Source organism: Physcomitrium patens, chromosome 2 (assembly GCF_059467195.1).
Source record: "Physcomitrium patens ecotype Gransden chromosome 2, ASM5946719v1, whole genome shotgun sequence".
In the NCBI taxonomy this organism is placed as follows: domain Eukaryota; kingdom Viridiplantae; phylum Streptophyta; class Bryopsida; order Funariales; family Funariaceae; genus Physcomitrium; species Physcomitrium patens.
Genome location: NC_143411.1, coordinates 8,339,849 through 8,365,265, shown reverse-complemented (window position 1 = coordinate 8,365,265; position 25,417 = coordinate 8,339,849). Strand labels below are relative to the sequence as shown.

At 34.5% G+C, this 25,417-nt stretch overlaps 2 protein-coding genes and 1 long non-coding RNA gene across 7 annotated transcripts; 1 reads left to right on the top strand and 2 right to left on the bottom strand.

Moving 5' to 3' along the window:
* Positions 1-1,301: 1,301 nt before the first annotated feature.
* Positions 1,302-2,473, bottom strand: LOC149989720 (uncharacterized). 2 transcript variants are annotated; one of them, XR_016499126.1, is made up of 3 exons: positions 2,397-2,473; positions 1,682-2,005; positions 1,302-1,403 (listed from the first exon to the last, which is right to left on the bottom strand). It is a non-coding gene; the product is annotated as an uncharacterized LOC149989720 (long non-coding RNA). The 2 variants fall into 2 exon arrangements; XR_016499125.1 differs by having other exon boundaries at positions 1,302-2,005.
* A 104-nt stretch (positions 2,474-2,577) lies between these two features.
* LOC112277511 (AP-5 complex subunit mu) lies at positions 2,578-5,644 on the top strand. 4 transcript variants are annotated; one of them, XM_024509973.3, is made up of 3 exons: positions 2,578-2,707; positions 3,212-5,109; positions 5,375-5,644. In XM_024509973.3, the coding sequence occupies exon 2, from the start codon at positions 3,273-3,275 to the stop codon at positions 5,073-5,075; it is 1,803 nt and encodes a 600-aa protein (XP_024365741.1). In that variant the 5' UTR covers positions 2,578-2,707; positions 3,212-3,272; the 3' UTR covers positions 5,076-5,109; positions 5,375-5,644. The 4 variants fall into 4 exon arrangements, with proteins under 4 accessions (XP_024365741.1, XP_024365716.1, XP_024365725.1 ...); XM_024509948.3 differs by having other exon boundaries at positions 2,616-2,824; XM_024509957.3 differs by having other exon boundaries at positions 2,631-2,824; positions 3,184-5,109.
* Positions 5,645-21,973: 16,329 nt separating this feature from the next.
* LOC112276105 (heat shock 70 kDa protein, mitochondrial) lies at positions 21,974-25,231 on the bottom strand. The gene is made up of 3 exons (XM_024507137.2): positions 24,778-25,231; positions 23,929-24,495; positions 21,974-23,663 (listed from the first exon to the last, which is right to left on the bottom strand). Exons 1-3 carry the CDS (start codon positions 24,994-24,996, stop codon positions 22,413-22,415), a joined length of 2,037 nt encoding a protein of 678 aa, XP_024362905.1. The 5' UTR covers positions 24,997-25,231; the 3' UTR covers positions 21,974-22,412.
* Positions 25,232-25,417: the final 186 nt, after the last annotated feature.

Below are 25,417 nucleotides of genomic sequence, written 5' to 3'. Positions count from 1 at the left end.
CCCGAGTTTCCTGACATAATGTTGTGAGGATTCAAGTGCCATATAAGACGTGTACTCGAGCTCTGGAGACAAGTGATTTCCTTGGTCGCTCAACGGTTCTGTGCAAAATATCAGGTGAAACAGTACTGAAGAACTGATCTATGACAAGCATAAACACAACCTCCGCAAGCATAACTGTAATAAACATGAACGGAACATGGTCTTCACATTGGGTTGAGAAAATCGCTTCCACAAGAACCGCAATTTCCTCACAGTGGTTGCGGATCAGGCAGCAATCTGTGATTTAAATTTCGACTGCCAATTTTAAAGTCTTGTCGAAGTCTACCAAAACCTTCTAGAGTATCCAGGAAATGTGCAGTTAGAAACGAATCGTCCCATGGTCTCGAAGTTGAATGTATTAGGTCGACTACAGATTCGCTGGTAGCCAGAAATTCAGCGAACGATGCGGTAGCAAAGACTGCGTGGAGAGGGTTGAGGCGATGCTATGTTTGCGTTCTCTACACAACTTCCTGGTTCTAGCGTGATTTGGTAGAGCTTTCAATTTATTCCACGACATCCAACTGCATTTGTTTGATCGTCCCTGGCATAATGTATTCTTCAGTATCCTAAAACTAACGGGACACAACGGCCAGCCTCAACTTTTAAGCAAGCACACCACCACCCTGTATCTTTGGTTGCCTAAATAAACTGGAGCGCGACTACAAACTTGAACGAAGACCAAAGCAACGGTCGAGACTTAAATTCATTTGACAACGCAAGCCTTCATACCGTCACCAATCTCCAAACAAGTATTCTACTGAGCCTGTTTAAAGCACAGACCGAACAACTTCTACTACATGAATGAGGCCACAGCTTTTGCGGTTAATTCTTTGCGTTTCCTCCCAACAGGCAAGTCTCGCTGAAAATTTCCTTACATTAGGCCAGAATTGTTATCAGAATGAACCAGATCCTACGCATACTAGGAAAAGCAGAGACACGAGAGCCGTCGGTCTCCCGCCCAAGTTTCCAAGGATTTTGCAGTCTAAGTTAGTAGAAAAGGCTAACGCAAACTTAGATTGAGTTAAAACAAATCAAATACCGGCGTATCAAACCTCGACATATTGTCGTGATTGTCAGCAAACTCGACAGCCACCCAAATACCAGGTTCATCTTTAGACAGCTATTTCGCAAACATCACTGGGACGTGGATCTATCAACGTTCTGTTCAAAGTGAGTACAAATATAGGTTCAAAGAAACATCAGGATAATAGAAATCAGCCATCTTCAATAACTGCAGTAGCGATACATGGATGCACCAAACATTAGAAAAAATTGGTCTTTTATTGCTCAAAGCAATTTTCTCGACGTTAAAACTTACGAAGTATCATCTACAATCAAACTGAGGGCTCGGCAACCACGCCCTACTGCAAAAAACCAAAAAGGTATGCATGAATTATTTTGCACTATTTCATCGTCATCATCAATGGCACAAGAATTTCTCAGCCCTTCTTGAGATGGTGCTGGGACAGGATTACTACAAAAAACTCTTGGTCTTCATTCAAAACACGAAGAACTGTCCATTCAGTTTCACAATCCGCATGCCTCAAACAAACTCCCCTCTAAAGCTGAGAAGAGCAAAGTTGGGCTCTACTGAAATAGAAAATTCGCCAAAAATGAAGCAGTGTAAGAATCAACCTCTTACCCTTTCGCACCAATCTAAAGCACAAGGCCAAATCGCTGTTGCCCCTTTGCAGAACGAGATAGTCAACATGAAAATTATTTGCGAATTCAATAGCCTCCATCACTTTTGCTCTATTTTATTCTTCGGTGCCGTCGTCGCTCCAGTGGCTGCAGCAGTAGCTGCTGCTACAGCAGCTCCCACAGCACTCAACTTCAAAGCCCCTCCTGCTTTCATTACAGTGGCCATTTTGGCACCAGCTGCAAGCCCAGCTGCAGCTATTGCCCGCAACACCACCGTAGGCTTCACCCCCATAGCAAAATCACCGCTGACGAAACCTCTTTAATTCTGCAAAAACAGTCAAGCAGGACAAAAGACATCATATCAATGAAAACGCTAATCCTCCTTGTTAGTTTAATCACCGCATTCTAACCAACCATTCAGCTGCATACTCATAACCACCTGCTTCATGAAATTGCTTCACCCGTACTATTGATCCACACAAAACCTACACATAACTGCCATACCTATACTGCCAGCCAACATGAATGTCAAACCATGGACAATTAAAGCGCATCCAATTAAAGTTGTGATCCCAACGCTACATCCCACAACACTTCATGAAACCCTAAGCTCTCACACAATCATGTCAAGCAGGTCTCTGCCATGACGCAACTGGAGTTTAAAGAAGACTCGGAAACAGATTGAGAAAAAATGGATCGGAAATGCACGTGCTTACATGCAAGAATCGGCAGCAGGGGGTGAGGGATCTGATTGCTGCCGGGTGCTCACAAGCGGCAAGAGGGACCCTTGCGAATGAATATGAGCGGTGATTTCTGCGGCTCCACCAGCTCACTAGAACGCTAAAGCATCCGAATCCGATGAACGTGATCAATGGCTCATTTCTCATCCAGCGTTCTATTCAGTACCACTAGAACGACTAGAGCCGAAGTTCATTCTGAGGAAATTTTGAAAGCCGTAACATGTCCGAGGAATTTTTGGAGCCGGGATTCGCAGGTCAATCGCGGCATTCGTCGCCTCGATCATTAGGCAAGTCAGCAACCATAGTTTGTAGTGCCTCTTTTCAGAATCGCAATAGGTAGAACCACAATTATAGCTTCACCGAGGTTTCCAATGCAAGGGACGGCCTCGTGCAGAGCAGATGAGGTGTGGAGTTCTGTTCACCCGAATGTGATCGCGGGACATTTGTGTTGTTGTTGAGTTTGTGGAAGGGGAATCGTTAATGTTTTTTTGTTTTTTTGTTTTTTTCTGAAATGTACTTGTTTATATACTTATTCATTAGTCTATAGTTGATTCGTAATTGCCGTCGTGATGTGTGTTTGTAAATAGTGTACAATTGGTTTGAGCTGTTTGGTGTTCGTACGTCGGAGAAATCTCTGTGTCTCGTGTGGCGCGTTTTGGGGTATGAAATCGCTGCTTTTGTTGAATGGGTCGTGGAATTTTTGCTTGAAAAACGTTTGAGTTGGATGAGCGTATTATCAGGGATAGTTTTTGTTTGTACTCAGATGGAGAAATAATTTTGCTGGATTTTAGGGCATCTATAAGGAGATTTGCAGCAAGTGGAGAGATAGAAGAGTAAGAGAACAAGACCGGGATGGCTACACCATTAGTTCGGGGATGCAGTATTCGAGCGCTCTGGATCTTCAATCAATCCTTCAACTTGGTGTTCTCTCGGCGATTTGTCACAGTGGAGAGGTTGTGGAAGCAGGCATGTGAGCAACAAAATTCGCAGGATTTTATATACTGTTCCGTGCCTTTTGATTCTCAAGTTTCTGCATCTTTCGTTGCAAGCAAGGTCGCAAAAAATGGGCATGGAGACGGAGAAACTTTGGTCGACGATCCAATCATGCGTTATGTGATGAGTCTCAAGGTTGACGGAGGCCGGCTATGGCCAGTGGTGGAGTATCGACGTAGTGGGTGCTTCATCCTGGTGCTGCCCATGGTAGAACCGCACCAAATGGCTGTGTATGAGGATCTTTGTAGCTCGCCTGGCTGTGGAGGGGCCACATCTGATTTAGGTTTATCGAAGCTTTTGCTGGAGATGCCTTGCGTTACAGGGGCATTAGCAGTGGCGCAAGCCTTAGGTGATGTATTGAGTGGAGATTTGGTGGAACCGGAGCTTTTTACTACTTCTACTGCATCTATGGGTAGCTTCTTGGACAGCCTTACAGGCGGCATGGGCGTCGGTATCTCAGGAATCGCGGCTCGGGCCAAACCTGTGGCAGTCCCAGTTGCTGCTGCTGCGAATGCAGTTGCAGCTGCAGCTGCCACAGCCACGTCTGCTATTACCGGTGGGAGTAGAGCTACCTTGAAGTCTTCGGAGAAGGATGCGCTCCGCAGTTTCATCAGCAGCGCAATGTCTTTTGGAACGGCATTGGATGTCAATTCTGTAAATCTCGCGGCAGTGAAGAGCAACGGCTTCACATCATTAGATGTGCCTATCGCAGAACAAAGACAACCCATGTGGAAGCCTTATCTTTATAGGGGTAAGCAGCGAATGGCATTTGCCGTTCATGAAGTAGTTACAGCGGCCTTGTACGATAGGGACGATGTGAAGGACTCTATCTCACTCACTGGCGAGGTGCTCTGCCGCTTAGACTTGGAAGGTCTCCCTGAGGTTTCTGTTCAGCTTATCACTCCTGCAACCTCAAGCTTTGATTCCCTCACGTTCCATCTCTGTGCCCAGGCTCCTGAGCAAGGGGCGGATAAGCAGACAGTGACTTTCACTCCACCCTTGGGTAACTTTGTTCTAGCACGCTACGCAGCTTTGCCGAAAGCCATAAATCCTCCTCTGCAAGGATTCTACCAGCTATCTATGGTGTCAGAGACGGAAGGGGCATTTCTAATTAGAATGAGAGTGATGGCAGGATATAAAAATACTCCAATGGTCATGGAACAATGCTCACTTTCTGTACCTTTTCCTCGAAGAAAAATAGTGGGAGTTGAAGGTGTACCATCTGTTGGGACGGTTTCCCAGACAGACCATTCTATCGAATGGAAGATAGTTTTAGGAAGGGGGCTTCCTAAGGGCACTGAGGTGACTTATCCCGGCACAGTGAAGTTTGCATCTGACGTGAACCGGCGAACAAAAGGCGAGTTGGACGATAGTGATACGGAGTTTGATTCTCAAGAGAATGAAGCTTTCAAAGGAGAGGCGAACGTGCAGGCAGCTGATATGGAGGATCCTTTATGCTGGGAGGCTTACAGTTTTGCAAAAGCTTCGATCAAGGTGACTGGTGGAAACATGTCAGGCATTTCAATCGATCCAAAGGCTGTCACTGTGTATCCTGCCGTGAAGACGGCCTGCGAGTTTTCATCACAGGTGCTGTCTGGAGAGTATATTTTCTGGAATTCCCTGGGAAGATACCCACAGGCAGTGCCACCAGTAATGCTCTGAAGACAGTAATAGGAGTTAGCTTCAAGTCCAAAATGTAAGTTTGTATGGAATGTTGCTTAACCATTAATGACATTTATATTGACGAAGATTGTTTCCTCATCCCTTTCATTGTAGTGTTGTCACAATTTTTGAATCGGCTATGGCAGACATGTTACTGATTATCTGGTACCTCAAAGGCAGATCCATGTACTATTTTATCTATTATCAGCAAGGCTTTTTTGGATAGAACGGGTATTATGGATACCTTAATAGATGGGTTTCGAAGATGCTGACTCCAGCTATGCATGTGATTGTTACAGAAAACTTTTCTGCATCGAGAAGTGTTTTAGGCACAGATCTTGGTGCAACAGATAAACTGCATTTGTATCCACCCAGGACCATTACACATTGATCACCTTGATCAAGGAGCCAATTCTAGCTGCTCTTCATTTCTTAATCTTGTTGTAAGGCATTATCTTTGTTCTCCCCTAGTTGAACCAGAAAGCCTATGTGATTGCAAGGCGACTGTCACAATGACGCATGTTGTAATTCTGCCTATGTTTTTAGTGTTACACTTATTTTTTATTGCATCTGTGCTGTAGTGGAAAATTACGCATACAGAAAAGCCAGCAGCAAAGGCGTGCATGGATCCGTTTTTTGTTTCTCTTGCTTGATGTTATTTGATATTTAATTTTTAATATTTATTTTGTAGACTTTTACAAGATCGTAGCAAAATCGTTATTTTAAGTAAGAACTAGTTGCCATGACTAACATGTACAAAACAAAGCATGAATGGAGACTTGATGTGGATCAAATATTTGAAAGATTCAATATGGTTTTTCTACCACTTTTTTTTTGGTCTTTAAAAAAAGTCTAATATATTTATGAATGCATTATATATATATATATATATATATATATATATAGATTCTAAGTTATTAATTCTTATTATGAGACTTATTGAAGGTAATGTTGTGATTAATACAATTACTTTATGGATTAATGTTTAATATAAAAAATATAAAACAACATATTATATTTATTATTAGAATATTTAATATAAAAGAATATAATTTATTTAAAGAAGTTAGAGAGAATAGGTTGAAGATAAACTTTATATATCATTTGATAAGTAGTTTTAGGACATTCTATATTTATATATATATATATATATATATATATATATATATAAATTTTAAATATAAATTTTTGATATTTTATATTCTTCTACAAACCATGGATGTATGTTTTTCTTTCTTTCTTTTAAAATATTTAATAAGATCCACATTTACCTATTTTTAAAATATATATAAGAGAAATTTATTTATTATATATTTTTTATAATTAAAGTGTAGGATTTGAATATTTTATTAAGAAACATCATAATTATGTTTTAAAGAACTATTAGTAAAATATACATCATTATTTTTTTTTAAATGATTTCTCAAGATAATTTTTTTATTTGGAAGTATTTTTTTTTTGGAGATGTATTATATATTTTTTACTTCATGGTGGTATTACGTAGAAGAACTAATAAATTCATATATAAAAAAAGATCTTTGAATTGATGTAGAGATTGATATTCCTTTAATCTTTATTTTTTTGTTTTTATTTTTCGTTTTTTATTTTTTTCTTTTTCTATAGTAAGTTAAAAATTAAAAAATGTATGGTGATGAATTAGTATAATTAATATTGCTAGATCTATCAATTAAGAATATTTTTCTAAATAAATAAATACATTATATGTAATTTTTAGATTTAAATTTGACATGAACAAAGAATTTAGGAGTTTAGATAAAATTGGATTTAATAGAGGTATGAGTCTCATTTATAATAACTCAATGTCTAGACTACAAGATGGTTTAAAGTTATTTTGATTGAACTTTGCAACAAGAACTTATATCATGGTTAATTGATGTATATATAAGTTATAGCTTGATTAGATATCTTTTGAAATTTGAATTGATTCTTTAATTTATTAAATAATTTATATATTCTAATATAATTCTTATAATAATAAAATAATATATATTATAATAATAAAATAATATATATTATAATATATTATAAATAATATAGCTCATATATTTTAATAATCTAATTTCAACCTACAACTTTAATATAAACCTAATTAATTCAAAATTATAATCATAAATCTTAAATATAATATATAATATAATATTTCTTAATATTTACATTATTCTTATTATTTTATTAGCTTATGGTTGAATTTCTACTTGTAGGATAATTTACTTGATGAAGAAATACTTGGTATATCATAATGTTTATCACAAATAAGAAAACAATATTTAAACAAAGTAAAGACATTGTAGCTTATTAGAATATAGAATAAATAAGATCAAAATAATTAAAGTTAAATTGAATAACATGAAATACATGTTTGATGCCTCATACTTTATAGAAAGCATTGAAAGTGGTGGTGATTTCTATAAAACTTCTTATAGTATTTTAGAACAATTTAAAGTCAAATCAAAACCAAGAGATTCAAAAGAAGCTTAAAAAGAGCTGAAATTACTCTTGATATTTATTTTGCAGCTAGTATAAAAACAACCACTTCAAACTAGTTACATTGAGTTTATGGTGAAAATAAGTCCAAAGACAAAAATAGCTCTATCAACACAATAGTGTGAAAAAAATTACATTGTTGTTTTTGAAATCTTATATCTTTTAAATAAGAAACATGTTTATAATCATATAATAAGGATTTTAAGCATAAAAAATATGGAAGTGTCAAAAAAAAGAATTCGAGGAATGTAAATGAAACAAAACAAAGAGTAATGACAAAAAAAAATCTAAAAAAATCTAAAGATACAAGAATGGCTATGGCTAAAAAAAAAAGGACTAAAGACTCTTGAAACTAGACAAGAAGCAAAAAGAACATTGATAAGAGTAATGAAGGCCTCACTTTTATCTTTATATATTATTTAATGAAGAATGTTATACAAACAAAGATTGATATATATAAATTATCAAGACTCTCTTTTTAGGTTATGATACCAAATCCATTGTATCTTGCCATCTATTTGAAAAAGAATATATTGTTCTTGAAGGTCTTCATTCCTATTACGTCATCTTAAAGGTTATGAAAATTATAATATCTCACCTAACAAATTAGCAAATGATGGCTCTTGAATTGAATCTATTGGTTGTTGATTCTCCATCTTCTTAATACTATAATTATATAAAAACTACAAACAAAGATAGAAGATAGAATGCAATCTTTTATAAATTGAGTTTCTTTTATAGCAAAGATTTGTTATCCTTTATTTTGATTTTGATCGATGTTGTTGATGAAATTTTTTGACCTTCTTTTCTAAATTTGTAAGATTTTTTTTTGGCTTCTATGTATGTTCATCAATATCATATCTATGCTAATGAATAAGATATTCTAACCTAAGTTAGGACCACCTTGAATTTAAGACTTCTTCTACCTTGAATTCTTCATTATTATCCACTTCTGTAGGAGGTGGTGATATTTGTCTTCTTTCTAAGACATTTACTATCTTATATGATTCCAAAAGAGATACACAAAAATATGGGATGGATTCTTATAGATTTTGGTAGATGTAATTGATAAGTGATTAGATTGATTTATTAACAAATAAGAAATGGTCCAAGTCTACGGTAATCCAACTTGTCATAAGAATGAATAGTTTTAATATTATAACAAAGTAACTATATCTTATCACCAATATAGAAATGAGGTTGTTGCTTATAATAGGCATCCGTATTGCTCTTTTGTTGTTCTTGAGCTTCTTTTAGTTGTGCATTCATTGTTTTATGTAGCTCAGATAAATAATTTGTCAAAACTTTTGCTACAAGATTATCAACTTTTGAAAAGTCAAAAACATCAAATTATAGATGATAGCCTTTAATTAATATAAAAAAAGATATTTTCTGCATATAAGAATATATTGTATTATTATAAGTAAAATTTATCAATGGCAAAAGAATTTTTCAATCATCTTCTTGATAGTTAGTGGTACAGCTCAAATATTGCTCCAAAACTTGATTTATATATTATTTTTATCCACCAATTTAAGAATAAAAAGCCAAAGATAGTTTTATGTCGACCTTTTAAACCTTAAAAAGCTTTTTCTAAAATATTGATACAAAATGAGTTCTCCTATCAAATAAAATATCCTTACACAATCCATGATAGTAATAAATATTGTCAAAGAAAAGCTTGGTTGTTTCTTCACTTCTAATAATTTTTATACATGGTACAAAATGTGTCATTTTGATGAAATAATCTACTATCACAAATATAGAGTCATAAGAATCTAAGACTAAAAGATTTGTGATGAAATCCATAGAAACAGAAGATCATAGTTGTTTTGAAAAAAATAATAGTTCAAAAAGTCCATAAGATCAATGATGAGGAGTTTTTGATCTTGAGCAAACATCATAGGATTGTACAAAATCTTTCATGGCCTTCTATATTTGAAGCCACTGAAAATCATTAGATATTAATTTCAAAGTCTTATTATATCTAAAATATCCTAACACTAGAAAGTCATGACAAACTTGAAGAACACATAATCAAGCTTCATCTTCTGGAACATATAAGCGTCCCTCAAAATATAGTAGATTTTTCTTAAATTCAAACTTGAAAATATCATGAGACTTTGAAGGATTTTTCTTAATGTCATGAATAAGAAGATGAAAAGACATACTTGATTGAATTTACTTAATAAAAGTTGAATAAAAAATTAGTGTTAATTTCATTGCTCAAAGATGAAGGTATTCTAGCTTCAAGAAAAATGTCCATTTTTTATTAAAAGTAGTATCTCTTTCCTTTGATGTAAGATAAGATTGTCTAAAAAGTACATTTAATAAACCTTATTATTTTATTGATTGATAAGTGATCTTGAATTTGAATCATAATACAAACATGCTTTAATAGACTTGGCAATGATTCAAAATGTGTGTTGATATAAAATGCTTGAGGTTCATATGATCCATATACATGTGCCACAGACATATATTTATTATAATTGTTATCTAGGTGATATGAATACATAGAAGTAGATAAAAGTAGATTAATTTCATAATATCTTCTAGAGAAGCTTGTTAGAAGCTTCATAGATGATGCTTTGACTTTACATGTGTTTATACTTCATTGATAGGTTAGAAACTTAGTCAACAAGTTAACCACATGCCTTACATGTTGGTAGCTTGCGAAACAAGCTGACTATAAGGCACCCACATAGAAAACTTGCCTTGCAAGTTAAGATATGTATTGTGCAAAGTCAACACATTTTTGGAGGTCCTATAGAATGTCGCCATATAGCTCCTATGTATATAGTATATATAGAAGCAAGAATGAAGCCTTCTTCATTCTTGTCAACTCCTTTCTTGCTTCTACTCTAGTTTCAAGGGTCTCTACTTTCCTTGTCTTTTGACAATAGCTATTTCACTTTCTTTCTTAATATACATGTTTAGTTATTTTTATATTATCATCTTTCTTTGAGAAAAGTCTCACTTGTTTATTTATTTTTATCAAGTTCTTCTTCTTGACAGATTGATAAGAGTGCACTTATAATATCAGAGCTTTTTCTAATCTTGATTAAGAGTGGATTACTCATTTATTTTGATAAGACATAAGCATATTAGAAGTTGCAGATTACCCTCTTCTAATCTGATATTGCTCTTAGTATTTTCTTTGTTTTCAAGTCCTCTCTTCTATTTGTCTTGAGCAATATTAAACATCTTCTCTTTTTTAAGTGTTATCATAGCAAAACTTGCTGAAATGAAGAGTGTAATAGCACAAATGCAAGAGCAATTGAAGGAGTTAATGCTTGCAAATGCATCAACTCAATTTACCACCACAAGGAGCAATAAGATTGGCATGAAGTGAAGATATAAAAATGATTGGAACTACTTCAACATTTGTACCAAATCATGTCCCTTCTCCTATGGTAGAACATCCTTCCAGTGTTACAGAACCAAGAATTGTCATACTCGAGAAGTTTCATAGCACCAGATCAAAGTTTAGAGGATTTATCAATCAGGTAAAACTTATGATTTAACTTCAACTCCAAAGCTATCTAGCTCTAGGATCGCAAGTTAGATTCATTCATATGCTTCTTTCAGATTCAACATTATTATGGTTTTCATCTTTTCTTGAATAACGAGATCCAATATTGGATAATTTGGAGCCTTTTTTGGCAAAATTTCGATCCATGTATAAAGAACATGATGCAATTTGTATTGCAACCAACAAGATCAGTATTTTGTAATAAGGCAATTAATCAGTAACAGTGTATGCTTCATAATTTTGACAACTTGTAACTAATATCAAGTGGGATGATGTTGCACTTGTTAGCCAATTTTTCTACGGATTACAATATGACGTAAAAAAAATTAATGCTCAACTTATTTAATCCTTAAACATTGAGTCAAGCAATTGACTTTGCTGTGAAGTACAACAATCGTCTTTTTGAATTTCAATGTGAGAATCATATAAGTGGACCTCAACGTTTCTATAACTCAATGGCAATACTAACATCTCTTCAAGACATATATTCAAAAGTAGATGATATGCAAATTAATGCCGTATGTTTCAAACCTCTTATTAAGCAATAAAAGACTCATCGTTGTCAAGAAGGATTGTGCTTATATTGTGGAGAACCTAAGCACACTACTCAATATTGCCTAAAGAAGCGACGCAAGCATAAAATAAGGAGTGCGGCTATTAAAGAAGATAGTATGTCAAAAAATGAGTTTGTCCAGCTATAATAGACACCGTGCGGCTGAAATCTTGTACAACACCTAGTGAAGGTCCTATTCTCTCTTTAGAACCCTCTTCTTGTTTTACGATAAATGTTATTTTATGACCTAAACATCACAAAGCTTCTACCTTATCAGATTCAAGAGCCTTAGTATGTTTCTTAGATGAAGAATTTGATAAAAGACATATCATACTTTTAATAAAGAAAACTAAACCTGTTCATGTAGAAGTCATAGATGGTCATCCGTTGTCTTCGAGACATGTTACTCATGAAACCTTTCCTATAGAAGTAGCAACTAATGGTCATAGTAGCTTTGTAATATTTAATATCATTAAATCTCCCTCTAATCCAGTCATTTTAGATTTATCATGGCTAAAAAAATATAATCCTAAAATAGATTGGACTTTTCATAATCTTAAATTTTTTAAAAGTATAACTAAGAGTATAGTTAATCAAGTAGAAAGTCATAAGTCTAGTACAATTAAACTTGTATTTGTAGGTACAAGAGTTTTCATATATGCTGCAAAAGAAGGATCACCTTGTGTCATTTATACTACACCTATTTCTATTAGTAGAAAGACTTCAAGTAGCATTCCAAGCTAATATCAAGATTTTTAAGATGTATTTGAAAAGAATAATGCAAATACTCTTTCAGAACATTGTTCCTATAATTACTCAATTAACCTTCAAGAAGGAGCACAACTACCATTTGGACCAATCTACAGTTTATCACAAAATGAGTTAGCCAAACTAAAGGAAATATTAAAGAAAATCTGACCAAGAACTTCATATGCCATTCCAAACCTCCAGCAGGAGCTCCAATTTTATTTGTGAAGAAAAAAGATAGATCATTGTAGATGTGTGTCGATTATCGAGGACTCAAAAAAATCACCATCAAGAACAGGTACCTGCTACCTTTGATATCTAGACTCCTTCATCAGTTGAATTAAGTTAAGATCTATATAAAATTAGATCTATGAGGAGCATATAATCTGATATGCATCAAATAAAGAGATGAATAAAATATTACATTTCGAATAAGGTATGGATATTTTGAATACAAGTCATGCCTTTTGAACTTACAAATGTACCAACAATATTCCAACATCTAATGAATGATGTCTTTTCAGAGTTTTTAAATGATTTTGTTATATGTTACCTAGATGATATCTTAATCTATTCTAAAAACACAAAAAAATATGAACTTCATATTCATTGTGTGTTAAAAAAACTAAGAGATGTGGAATTCTATACTAAGATACAAAAGTTTATATTTCACACTACTCAAGTTGACTTCTTAGGATGCATCATTTCAAATGTTGGACTTATAATGGATCTTAAGAAAGTTCAAGCTATTATAGATTAGAAGATCTCAAAAATGATAAGAGATGTCTAATATTTTTTGGGATTTGCCAACTTCTATTGGATCTTCATCAAAGACTTCTCTCAAGTTGCAGCTCCACTTATATGTTTGACTTGTAAAGATAAAATTCAATGGAATCAAGAAATGGAAGTAGCATTTGAAGCTTTGAAGACAACCTTTGTGTGTGTACCAATCTTGTATCGTGTTAATTTTTCTAAGCCATTTTTTATGAAAACAGATATATCAAATTTTGCATTGGGTGCCGTATTATCACAAATGAGAATAGATGATAAACTTCATTCAATAGCTTTTTATTCCAGATAATTTTTAGTAGTCAAGATCAACTACGAGATCCATGATAAAGAACTTCTTGCAATCATGGATTTATTTCAAGAATGGCACCATTATCGAGGTCCTTTTAGTCCAGTCACTGTGTATATGGATCACAAGAATCTTGAATATTTTATGTCAACATGTGTTTTGAATCGTCGCCAAGCCCGTTAGAGTATGTCTTTGTCAAGATTCATATTCAAGATCACTTATTGACTGAAAAAACAACAATTTTTGTTAGATGCATTCTCTAGACAATCTTACCTTATATCAAAGGAAGGAGATTCTGCTTTTGATTAGCAATGGACAATTCTCTTGAAGCCAGAACATCTTCATCTTCGAACAATGAAATCAACACCAAGTGTTGATTCAACATTCATTAAGCAAGTTTAGTCAAGTATGTCTTCTAATCCTCTTATTTGTGATATCAAGGGTAATCCTTCAAAGTCTCATGATACTTCCAAGTTTGAATTCAAGAACAATCTATTATATTTTAAAGGACCCCTATATATTCTCAAAGGTGAAGCTTGATTACATATTCTTTAAGATTGTCATGACTTTCTAGCAACATGACATTTTGAATACAATAAAACTTTGAAACTAATATCCAAGGATTTTTGGTAACTCCAAATGTGGAAGGCAGTCAAAGATTTTGTACAATCTTGTGATGTTTGCTCAAGATTAAAAACTCCTCGTTATCGATCTTATGGACTTTTTCAGCCACTATCCATTTTAGAACAACCATGGTCTTTTGTTTCTATTGTTTTCATCATGAATCTTCTAATCTTAGGTTCTTATGACTCTATATTCGTGATAGTAGATCATTTTAGCAAGATGGCACATTTTGTACCATGTACAAAATCTATCACATGTGAAGAAATGGCTAAGCTCTTTTTTGACAATATCTATCGCTATCATGGATTATCCAAGGATATTATATCAAATAGAGGAACTCAATTTATATCAAGATTTTGAAAAACTCTTTTCAAGATTCTAAAAGTGGATATAAAACTATCTTCGGCATTCCATCTTCAAACTAATGGAAAAATGCAACATGTTAATCAAGTTTTGGAGTAATATTTAAGATGTACCATCAACCACCAACAAGATGATTGAACAACTCTTTTGCCATTGGCAGAATTTGCTTATAGTAACACGGTACATTCTTCTACAAAATAAACACCTTTCTTTGTCAATTATGGTTATAATCCACAGTTTGATACTTTTAACTTTTCAAAAGGTGATAATCCTATGACAAAAGATTTGGCAAATCATTTGTCAGAGCTACATGTAATAATGAAGGCATACTTAAAAAAAAATTGAAGAACAATAAAAAACCAATGCGGATGTCTATCGAAAGGAAAAACCACCATTCTACATGGGTGATAAGGTATAGTTACTTTATTCCAATATCAAGACCACTTATCTTTGTGACAAGTTGGACTATCGAAGGCTTGGACCATTTTTTATTTTTACACAAAACAATCCAATTACATATCGTTTATACTTACCAAAGTTAATGAAAATCCATCCAGTATTCCATGTATCTCTTCTTGAACCATACAAAATAGTAGACATACTAAGAAGAAGACAAGATCCACCTCTTCTTATAGAAATAGACAATAATAAAAAAATTCGAAGTGGAAGAAGTCCTAGATTCAAGGCAGCATCGAAATAAATTAGAATATCTTGTCTATTGGCATGAATATGATATTAGTAAATATACATGAGAGCTAATAAAGAATCTTATAAATACAAAAAAGTCAGTAAAAGCTTTTCATTGATGACATCTATCAAAATTAAGATGAAAACCTTCCTTATAAAGAAATAAGATCTAGGCAAGATAACATTCTACTTTCAATCCTTGTTTGTAGCTTCTTTATAGTTGTGATGCTAAGAAGATGGAGAACCAACAATCAACGGATTCAACTCAAGAGCCTTTGTTTGTTGACCAATTGGACAAGACATTACGATTGTCACAACCTTCAAGATGATGCAATCAAGATGAAGATCCTTAAGAAGGACATGTTCTTCTTCAAATAAATGGCGAGATACAATGTGTTTGGTATCATGATCTTAGAAGAGACTGCTGATGTTTGGTGATTTTACTAGAAGTAGGAACAACTCTTGACGGTGTTCCAAACATTTTATTTGAAGGAAGTTATGAAGGCCTCAACAATGATCAAATAATTGGCTGGTCTTTTTGCCCTGGTATGGGATACTATTAATTATTGAGAGGCCCTATCAATCATCTTTGAAGAGAACAAAGATCAAAGTATGTGGCAAATACAATTCATTGCATCTTAGACTTCCTCGACATGTAATCATTGCTCCTCGTAGAACTTGTCCCTAGAAGAGGAAATAACGTCACGGACATATATTTACTATAATTGTTATCTAGGTGATATGAATAGGTAGAAGTATATAAAAGTAGATTAATTTCATAATATCTTCTAGATAGGCTTCTTAGAAGCTTCATAGATGCTGCTTTGACTTTACATGTGTTTTTATTTCATTGGTAGGTTAGAAACTTGGTCAACAAATTAAGCACGTCCCACATATGTTGGTAGCTTACGGAACAAGTTGATTATGTGGCGTCCACATAGAAAACTTGCCTTGCAAGTTAAGATACGTATTATGCAGAGTCAATACATTTTTGAAGATCCTATAGAATGTTGCCACATAGCTCCTAGGTACATAGTATATATAGAGGTAAGAGTGAAGCCTTCTTCACTCTTGTCAACTCCTTTCTTACTTCTAGTCTAGTTTTAAGGATCTCTAGTTTTCTTATCTTTTGGCAATAGCCATTCCAGTTTCTTTCTTAATATACATATTTAGTTATTTTTATTTTATCATCTTACTTTGAAAAAAGTATCACTTATTTTTATTTTTTTATGAAATTCTTATTCTTGAAAACATGCCGACTAGATTAAAAGAACCTTCTTAATAATGGCATTATTCTTGAAACACATCCATAATTTCAAGAAATATTTTGTCATAGATCTTGTAGTTGATGTTGATTGCTTAAAAAGTTTTTAGAATGAAAATCTACTAAATGAAGTTTATCATTTATTTCCATTTGTCACAATGAAGCATCCAAAGTAAAGTTTGATGCATTTATTTCCATATAAAATAGCTCAAAAAAGTCAACGTAATACAAAATTGGTACAAAAATAAAAGTTATCTTCAAAGCTTCTAATATTACTTTTATTTTTTGATTCCATTGAAGTTTGACTTTATCAATCAAAATGTATAAGTGGAGCTGTAACTTGAAAGAAGTCTTTGATGAAGATTTAATAGTAGTTTATAAATCTCAAGAAATATTGGACATCTTTTATTATTTTTCAAATCTTCCAATCTATAATAGTTTGAATTTTTTTAGGATCCATCATAAATCCATCATTTGAAATGATGCATATCAAGAACTTGACTTGAGTACTATAAAATAAAAACTTTTTTTTTATCTTGGTATAGAATCTTACATCTCTTAGTTTTTGTAACATACAATGAACATGAAGTTTATTTTTTTATATTCTTAGAATAGATTAAGATGTTATTTAGATAATAGCAACAAAATTGTCCAAAATTTCTTGAAAGATATCATTCATTAGATATTGAAAAGGTGTTGGTACATTTATAAGTCTAAAAGCCATGATATTATGTTCAAAATGTATGTACCTAATTCAAAACGTAGTCTTCCATTTATTTCCATCTTTGATACATACCAAATTATATACTCTTTATAGATCTATTTTTATATAGATCTTATTTTAGTTTAATTGATCAAGAAGTCTAAATATCAAAAATAATAGATATTTATCTTTGATAGTAATCATATTGAATCCTTGAGAATTGATAGATATTTGCAATGATCCATTTTTTTTCTTGAGAAATAAAAATGGAGCTCCTGTTAGAGATTTGGAATAGCATATGAAATTTTTGGCCAAATTCTCTTGAATATACTCTTTGAATTTAGCCAATTCATTTTTTGATAAATTATAGATTAGTTCAAATAGCAGTTGAGCTTCTTCTTCAAGATCAATTGAGTAATTATATGAACAAAGTTCTAGAAGAGTATTTGCATTCTTCTTTTCAAACTCATCTTGAAAATCTTGATGTTTGCTAAAAATACCATTTGAAGTCTTTTTATTATTAAAAAAAAGTGTAACATAAATGACATAAGGTGATCTTTCTTTTGTAGCATGCAAGAAAATTTTTGCATCTATAAATATAAGTTTGGTTGTACTAGACTTATGACCTTCTATTTGATTAACTACACTCTTAATTATACTTTCAAAAAAAATTAAGATTACAAAAAATCCAATCTATTCAAGATATGTAATTTTTTAATCACAATAAATCTAAAATGATTAGATTAAAAAGAGGTCTAATAATATTAAATACCAAAAAACTACTGCAGCTATTATTTACTGCTTTTAAAAAAAATAATTTATGAATAACATCTCCAAAAGATAATGAATAATCATCTGACTTTTGCATGAACAAGTTTTTTTATTTCTTTATTAAAGGTATATTATATCTTTTAGGTACAAGCTTTGTGATATTTAAATCCTAAATCAATATCTATTATAAAATAATGAGAGGATTTTGAAAAAAGAATAAAATCTTTATTAGGTGTTGTATGAGATTTCACTCACATAATTCCTATTATAGCTGGATAAATTCATTTTTTGATATGTTGTCTTCTTTGATAGTCCAACTTCTTATTTTATGATTATGTTGCTTCTTTGGACAATGTTAAACAGTGTGCTTTGATTCTCCACAAAATAAACACAATCTTTCTTAATGACAATGAATCTTTTCTTACTCAATAAGAAATTTGAAACATATTGCATCAATTTATATATCCTTTATTTCCGAAGGTATGTATTAAAAAGACATTGGTATTGCCATTGAATTATAATGATGTGGAGGCCTACTTATGCAATTTTTAGATCAAAATTTTAAAAATCAATTATCACACTTTATAGTAAAATCAATTGTTTGACTTAATGTTTCAAAATCAGGTAAATTGAGCATCAATTTCTTTACCTCATATTGTAACATATAAAAAAATTGGCTAATGAGTAGAGCATCATCTTACTTGATATGAATTGCAGGTTGTCAAAATTATGAAGCATATAATGTTATAGATTGATTTCTTCATTGCAAAATATAAATCTTGTTTGTTGCAATACAAACTATATTATGTTCTCCATACATAGATCAAAACTTTCCTAAGAAAGCTTCTAAATAATCCAATATTAGATCATGTTGTTCAAAAAAGATGAAAAGTATGATAATGTAGAATTAAAAAATAGTATTCCAATAAACTTAAATTGTGATCATAGAGTTGAATAGCTTTAGAGTTGAAGTTCAATTGCCAACTATACTTGATTAATGAATCCTTGAAACTTTGATCTTATATCATCAAACTTCTCAAGTAAGACAATTCTTGATTCTCTAGCACTTGAATGGTATTCCACTATAAAAAAATGGACATAATTTAATGTAGATGCTGAAGTAGCTCCAATCATCTCTATATCTCCACTTTCTTGTTCTTCCTTGTGGTGGTAGATTGAATTGATGCATCACAAGCATTAACTCCATCAATTTTTTTGGCATTTGTGCCATTACATTCTTCATTTTGACAAACTTTGTTATAATAATACTTAAAAGATAAAAGATATCTAATATCAATCAAAATAAGTAAAATAAATTAATAAATTAAGAATAAAGAAAATATTAAAAAAAATATTAGTTTAGAAGAGGATAATTTAAAATTTCTAATATGCTTATGTCTTATCAAGAAAAAGAGATAATCCACTCTTAATCAAGAAAAGACAAAGTTCTAATATTATAAGTATATTCTTATCAATCTGTTAAAGACAAGAATTCAATGAAAGCAAATAAACAAGTGAGACTTTCTCAAGGAAGTATGACAAAATAGAAATATGAAAGTATGTATATTAAAAGGAAATTAGAATGGCTATTGCCAAAAGACAAGAAAACTAGAGACTCTTGAAACTAGACTAAAAGCAAAAAAAGAATTGATAAAAGTGAAGAAGGCTTCATTCCTGCCTTTATATATACTATCTACCTAGGAGCTACATGGCAATGTTCTATAGGACCTCCAAAACATGTTGACTTTGTACAACATATATTTTAACTTATAAAACAAGTTTTCTATATAGATGCCACATAATTAGTTTGTTCTGCAAGCTACCAACACAAGTGATATGTGATTAATTTATTGAGCAAGTTTTCAACCTATCAATCAATTACAAACACATGTAAAGTCAAAGCAATGTCTATGAAGCTTCTAAGAAGCTATTCTAAAAGATATTATGAAATTAATCTATTTTTATAAACTTCTACCTATTCATATTATTTAAATAAGAATTATAATAAATATATATTTGTGATACTTAGTCTTCAAACTCTAGATAACATTAATAAAGTCAACTAACAAAAAATACTAAATGGACAAAAAACCAAGATTTATATAAAGATATATAGATAAAAATATATAAAAATATATAAAGATATATTTTTAAATATAAAAATATTTATTTATTTATTTATTATACTTCATATTTATTAATTTTTTTATAAGTTCTTATTAGATTTTATTTTAAAAACATAAAGAAGAAATTATTATTTTTCAATACAATAATTAAATTAGATTAAAAATATATAAATAGATGATATGATGCACTAAATTTGAATATTTATTTTTAAAAAAATTTAAACGCCTAGATATTTTTTTTAGCACTATGCTTACTTGTATCTTTTAAAAAACGTATTTATAAATCTTAGAAAGTAAATTATATGTAATTTACAAGAAGTATATTTGTAAATTTTAGAAATAGTTGAAAGTTAGTAATCTTATATTCATTATTAGAATCAAAACAAATAAAGTAATATATAATTTTTTCTTGCTTAGAGAATCAAGATTTTAATTATTTTAAGCTATGTTTTTAAATTAACAACAAAAAAAAGAGTTTCTTACATTTTTTTTGGCTATATATACATACAAATGGTTGTATTAAAGACATATCATAAGTACCTTATTTTAAATTGCTTTGATATCTATTGTTTTATTACTTAAGTTTAATCTTATTTAAATTGTTTGAAAAAGCACAATCAATAGAATATGATAGTTATACTAGATTGTAGTAGAGAAGTAAGCCAATACATGAAGTCTTGGCCTTGATTTCTTGTACATGTATCTAATTTTTCTAATATTTATTCTCTTTTCTCTCATACTTTGCTATAATCAAAGTTTCTTCTTTTTGAGACAAATCATCTTTATGTATGGTCATCATCCCTAGGCTCATAGACTAATAATGCGAAGATATAAGCCAAATAATTTGAACTTATCAAAAATCTTCAAATGAATGAATGTTCACAAGAAATTTCCTTCCACAATACATCTTTTTATGGATGTGAATTAAGTACTTATTTGGTTTTATCCTTGCTTAGATTCCTTGAATTATTCTATATTAAATTCTATTGTCATCCTTGTTATACAAAATCCACAACAAACTTATTTGCTATTGTAAACTAAAAATTGCAATCTCTTGTGTGTTTTATCCTATCACTACCTTGTCACATAGATAATAACAAAAATCTACTATGTATCCCACATAGTGAACCTTATCAAATGTAGAAGAAAGACACCAACATTCATATTATTTTAGTTTCTCCATTATCCTAATAAACTCAACAATGAAAACTTTTCATATCTCTTGCAAAAAGCAGTTTTTAAAGAAATCCCAACTATCATTACTAGCATATTTATAAGATTTACAATTATAATTCTACCACTCAAACCATTGCCATTTCACCCCCTAATATAAACCAATTCATCTTAAAAAGAAAGATCATTGTATAATAGATACCTAGCTAGTACTTGGTACAAGATGAACAGAACGCCCGAGGGGCTCCTTGCACTGTAACATTTTCATAAATTTCAAACCCTTAATCTAGTCTAATTGCTCAAAAATTTTGTCCGATGGTGTTTTTTCGATTAAAATCCCAAACCCTTATTCCTTAACATCCTCTTAATATGATCTCACAAAATCTGACGTAGCTAGCTTCCCGACATCTATGTATGGAAATAAGCATGGATGACGGACGGAGTAAGTAAATCAGTTCTGCGAAATCGATTTAGAAGGCACTGAAGAAAAGGGAGAACTGAAGCAAGTAACTGAAAACAATGCAACATATTATTAACTTATAAGCACTTTAAATCCAAAATCTTCACCTGAAAGGCCTTGTCCTGCTCCTACAAAACGCCACACCATAGCTTTCTTATTCTTCAGCATGGTTCAGACACACAAAAAAAAAATGGATGTGAAATAAGGGCTACAAAGAAAACATGAAGAAAGCAAATAGAACAGACTCCACGCAATATACAACATGCACCAACATGCAAAGGGGAAGCAGCAATACCAATACCAAGAATCTGAAAAATCGTGTGACCTTGTAGATTAAGATTTCAATGTATCTATACGCTATGTGGCACTTGACGAGTGCATGAAACAATGACATCCCTGTCACAGGGGCTCTGCTAATACTCAGCTTGGCGGCTCATAAACCCTACATTTCTCATTATCGGCACCAAACCTGATGGAGGCAGGCACCGACATTAGACGCCAACTAAGGAATCTGACTATCAATAAATGTGTCTGCCGTAGGCAATTCCCTAACCTGCGTTTACCAAAAGAAAATCGCACTAATCCTACACAGAATACGTCCTCGAATTGCTTCATATGCCACAATTTCTCTCAAAAAGTACGTCGACACAGAGCACAAAGGACGGGAGGAAAACTCTTGCCACTCACACCAGAGCTCGCCATCTGGTACAAGATCAAGGAATTCCTGTAACACTATCTCACAGCCGATCTACTTCTTTCCTTCCTTCACGTCCTCGTACTCAGCTTCCGCCGCTTGCTCACCAGTGGGGCCAGATCCAGAACTACCTCCTGACTGGTTCTTCATCAAAGCCTCTCCGATCTTCATCGACGCTGTCTGTGCTGCGCTGATCTTCGCTTTGATCTCCTCTACGTTCTCTGAATCTACTGAGCTCTTCAACTCTGCTAGCGCCGATTGGACGCCATCCACAACATCCTGTGGCAGCTTCTCCTTGTGCTCGTTCAAGCTTTTCTCCACCGAGTACATCGTCGTGTCCGCATCGTTCTTCGCGTCTATTAGCGCTTTCCTCTCCTGATCCTTCTGCGCATACAGCTCCGCATCCTTCACCATCTTCTGGATATCCGCCTCCGATAGACCGCCTGAAGACTGGATTGTGATCGCCTGCTCCTTTCCTGTCGCCTTGTCGCGCGCAGATACATTCACTATTCCGTTCGCATCGATGTCGAACGTCACCTCGATCTGAGGCATTCCCCGAGGGGCCGGAGGGATCCCCACCAAGTCAAATTGTCCCAGCACCTTGTTGTCCGCAGCCATCTCACGCTCGCCCTGCAACACCTTCACGCCCACCTGCGTCTGCCCGTCCGCTGCCGTCGAAAATACCTGACTCTTCTTCGTTGGTATCGTCGTATTCCGAGTGATCAAACGAGTGAACACCCCTCCCAACGTCTCAATACCCAATGACAGAGGTGTCACGTCCAATAGAAGGATATCCTTCACATCCCCTCGCAACACACCACCTTGGATGGCGGCTCCCATGGCCACGCACTCATCTGGGTTCACACCTTTGCTCGGCTCCTTGCTGAAGATACTGTTCACCACCTCCTGCACCTTTGGCATCCTTGTCATTCCACCCACCAACAGCACTTCATCCACGTCCTTCGCGGACAGACCTGCATCCTTCAGGCAGTCCTTGCAAGGCTGCTTCGTGCGCTCAATCAGGTGGTTCACCAATTGCTCATACTTCGACCTCGTTAGAGTCACATTCAAATGCTTAGCTCCAGAAGCATCAGCTGTAATGAAGGGCAAATTCACGTCGGTTTGAGGGGTGGATGACAGCTCCACCTTCGCCTTCTCAGCAGCCTCACGGAGCCGCTGAAGTGCCATACGATCTGAGGAAAGATCGATACCTTGCTCCTTCTTGAAGTCATCCACCAAGTGGTGAAGCAGAGCGTTATCGAAGTCCTCTCCACCCAAGAAGGTGTCTCCATTTGTTGCCTTCACCTGGTGTCATAAGTCCCATTCCCAATCTGTTAGCTCATTAAAGTTACAAGATCGGGATGATTATGCTGCTACAGGACAAGAAGCTCAAATTGAGCCTAAACTCATCTCACAGCATGCATGGGTTCATTACAGCGATACCTGTCACTCCTCACATTGTCCATTTACACGTGCTACACTTAAAAATTAAAGTTTTCCTGGTAAGATGAACTGCTGAAAGAAATGCAGAACACCCAGAAACAGTACACATTATAAACAATCATCGTACCTCGAACACACCGCCAGAAATCTCCAAAACGGAAATGTCGAATGTACCTCCTCCCAAATCGAACACTGCGACCAAACCTTCCTTGCGATCCATACCATACGACAATGACGCCGCAGTCGGCTCGTTGATGATTCTCAGTACATCCAACCCCGCAATTCGTCCAGCGTCTTTCGTCGCTTGCCTTTGCGCGTCATTGAAGTACGCTGGCACCGTGATCACTGCCTTTCCCACTGGCCTACCCAAGTACGATTCTGCAGTCTCCTTCATCTTGCCAAGGACGAAAGCTCCCACCTGACTCGGAGAATATTTCTGTCCCCCGGCTTCCACCCATGCATCCCCATTGGGGCCTCGGACGATCTTGTAAGGCACCATTTTAGCCTCCTTCTGAGTCTGAGGATCGTCAAATGGCCGTCCAATCAAGCGCTTCGTGCCGAAAAGGGTGTTCGTTGGATTAGTCACAGCTTGTCGCTTAGCCGGTGTGCCAACTAGCCTCTCGCCCTTAGGTGTAAACGCAACCACTGATGGTGTTGTGCGAGCACCCTCAGAATTTTCAATCACGCGCGGCATCTGCTACCCAATTCAACAATCAGCGCACGCATAGGAAACCAAGAAGAGCAATACTCAAATATTACAACCTACACATCCACAGCCAGAAAAAGTAAATTGAAACTCAGACACGAATCAACTACAGCATGTGAACATATACTCGCACACGATAACAAATCCCAAACTTGTAGAGAGAGAGAGAGAGAGAGAGAGAGAGAGAGAGAGAGTAAATAAGTAAACAAATAACCGTTAAAACACCACCCCGCAATATTCCCAGTCCCAAAACCAACCGAATAAACTAACCTTCCCCTCCATGACGGCCACGCACGAGTTCGTGGTACCCAAATCAATACCGATGACATCGCTGCCCGCTCCCTTGGAGCTGTACAAAGCCCTTCCCGTCAAGCGGTGCAGCATAGACGACCCATAAGAGGGAGCAACAGGGGAGGGGGCGGCGACAGCCTGCGCCGATCGCTGCTGCAGCAACGACAAGGTGCGACGCCACGGCACACGAGACGCCATTTCGCCTCAAACTCTTCCCACAGATCGTTGCAACAAAACCACGGCAGCTAACACCGCGCAGGCTGATGAACGAAACTCAACAAACAAAACCCAAACCACCAGCGTGGTCTCGAGCTGTGTCTCTCTGTCTTGCTCGCTCGCTCGATCGATAGATCAATGAAATGAGTCAGTGCAGGTGAGAAATTGCTGGGGGTTAGGGTTTTAGGGTGAGATTGGCCTTAGCGAACTGGCAAAGGCGAACGGCGACGATGGCTTCCTTTTAGTTCTAGAGCCTTCCAACCTCCAAGCGACGGGAGCGACTGTCCCACCGGCTTTTACTGGGAACTCTATGGAACTTCGCTTCGAACCTGACGCTCCCAGTCAGTTGATTTCCTTGGGGAACACGGAGTCTTGAGTTGGGGACGAAATTACCTGTGAAGTT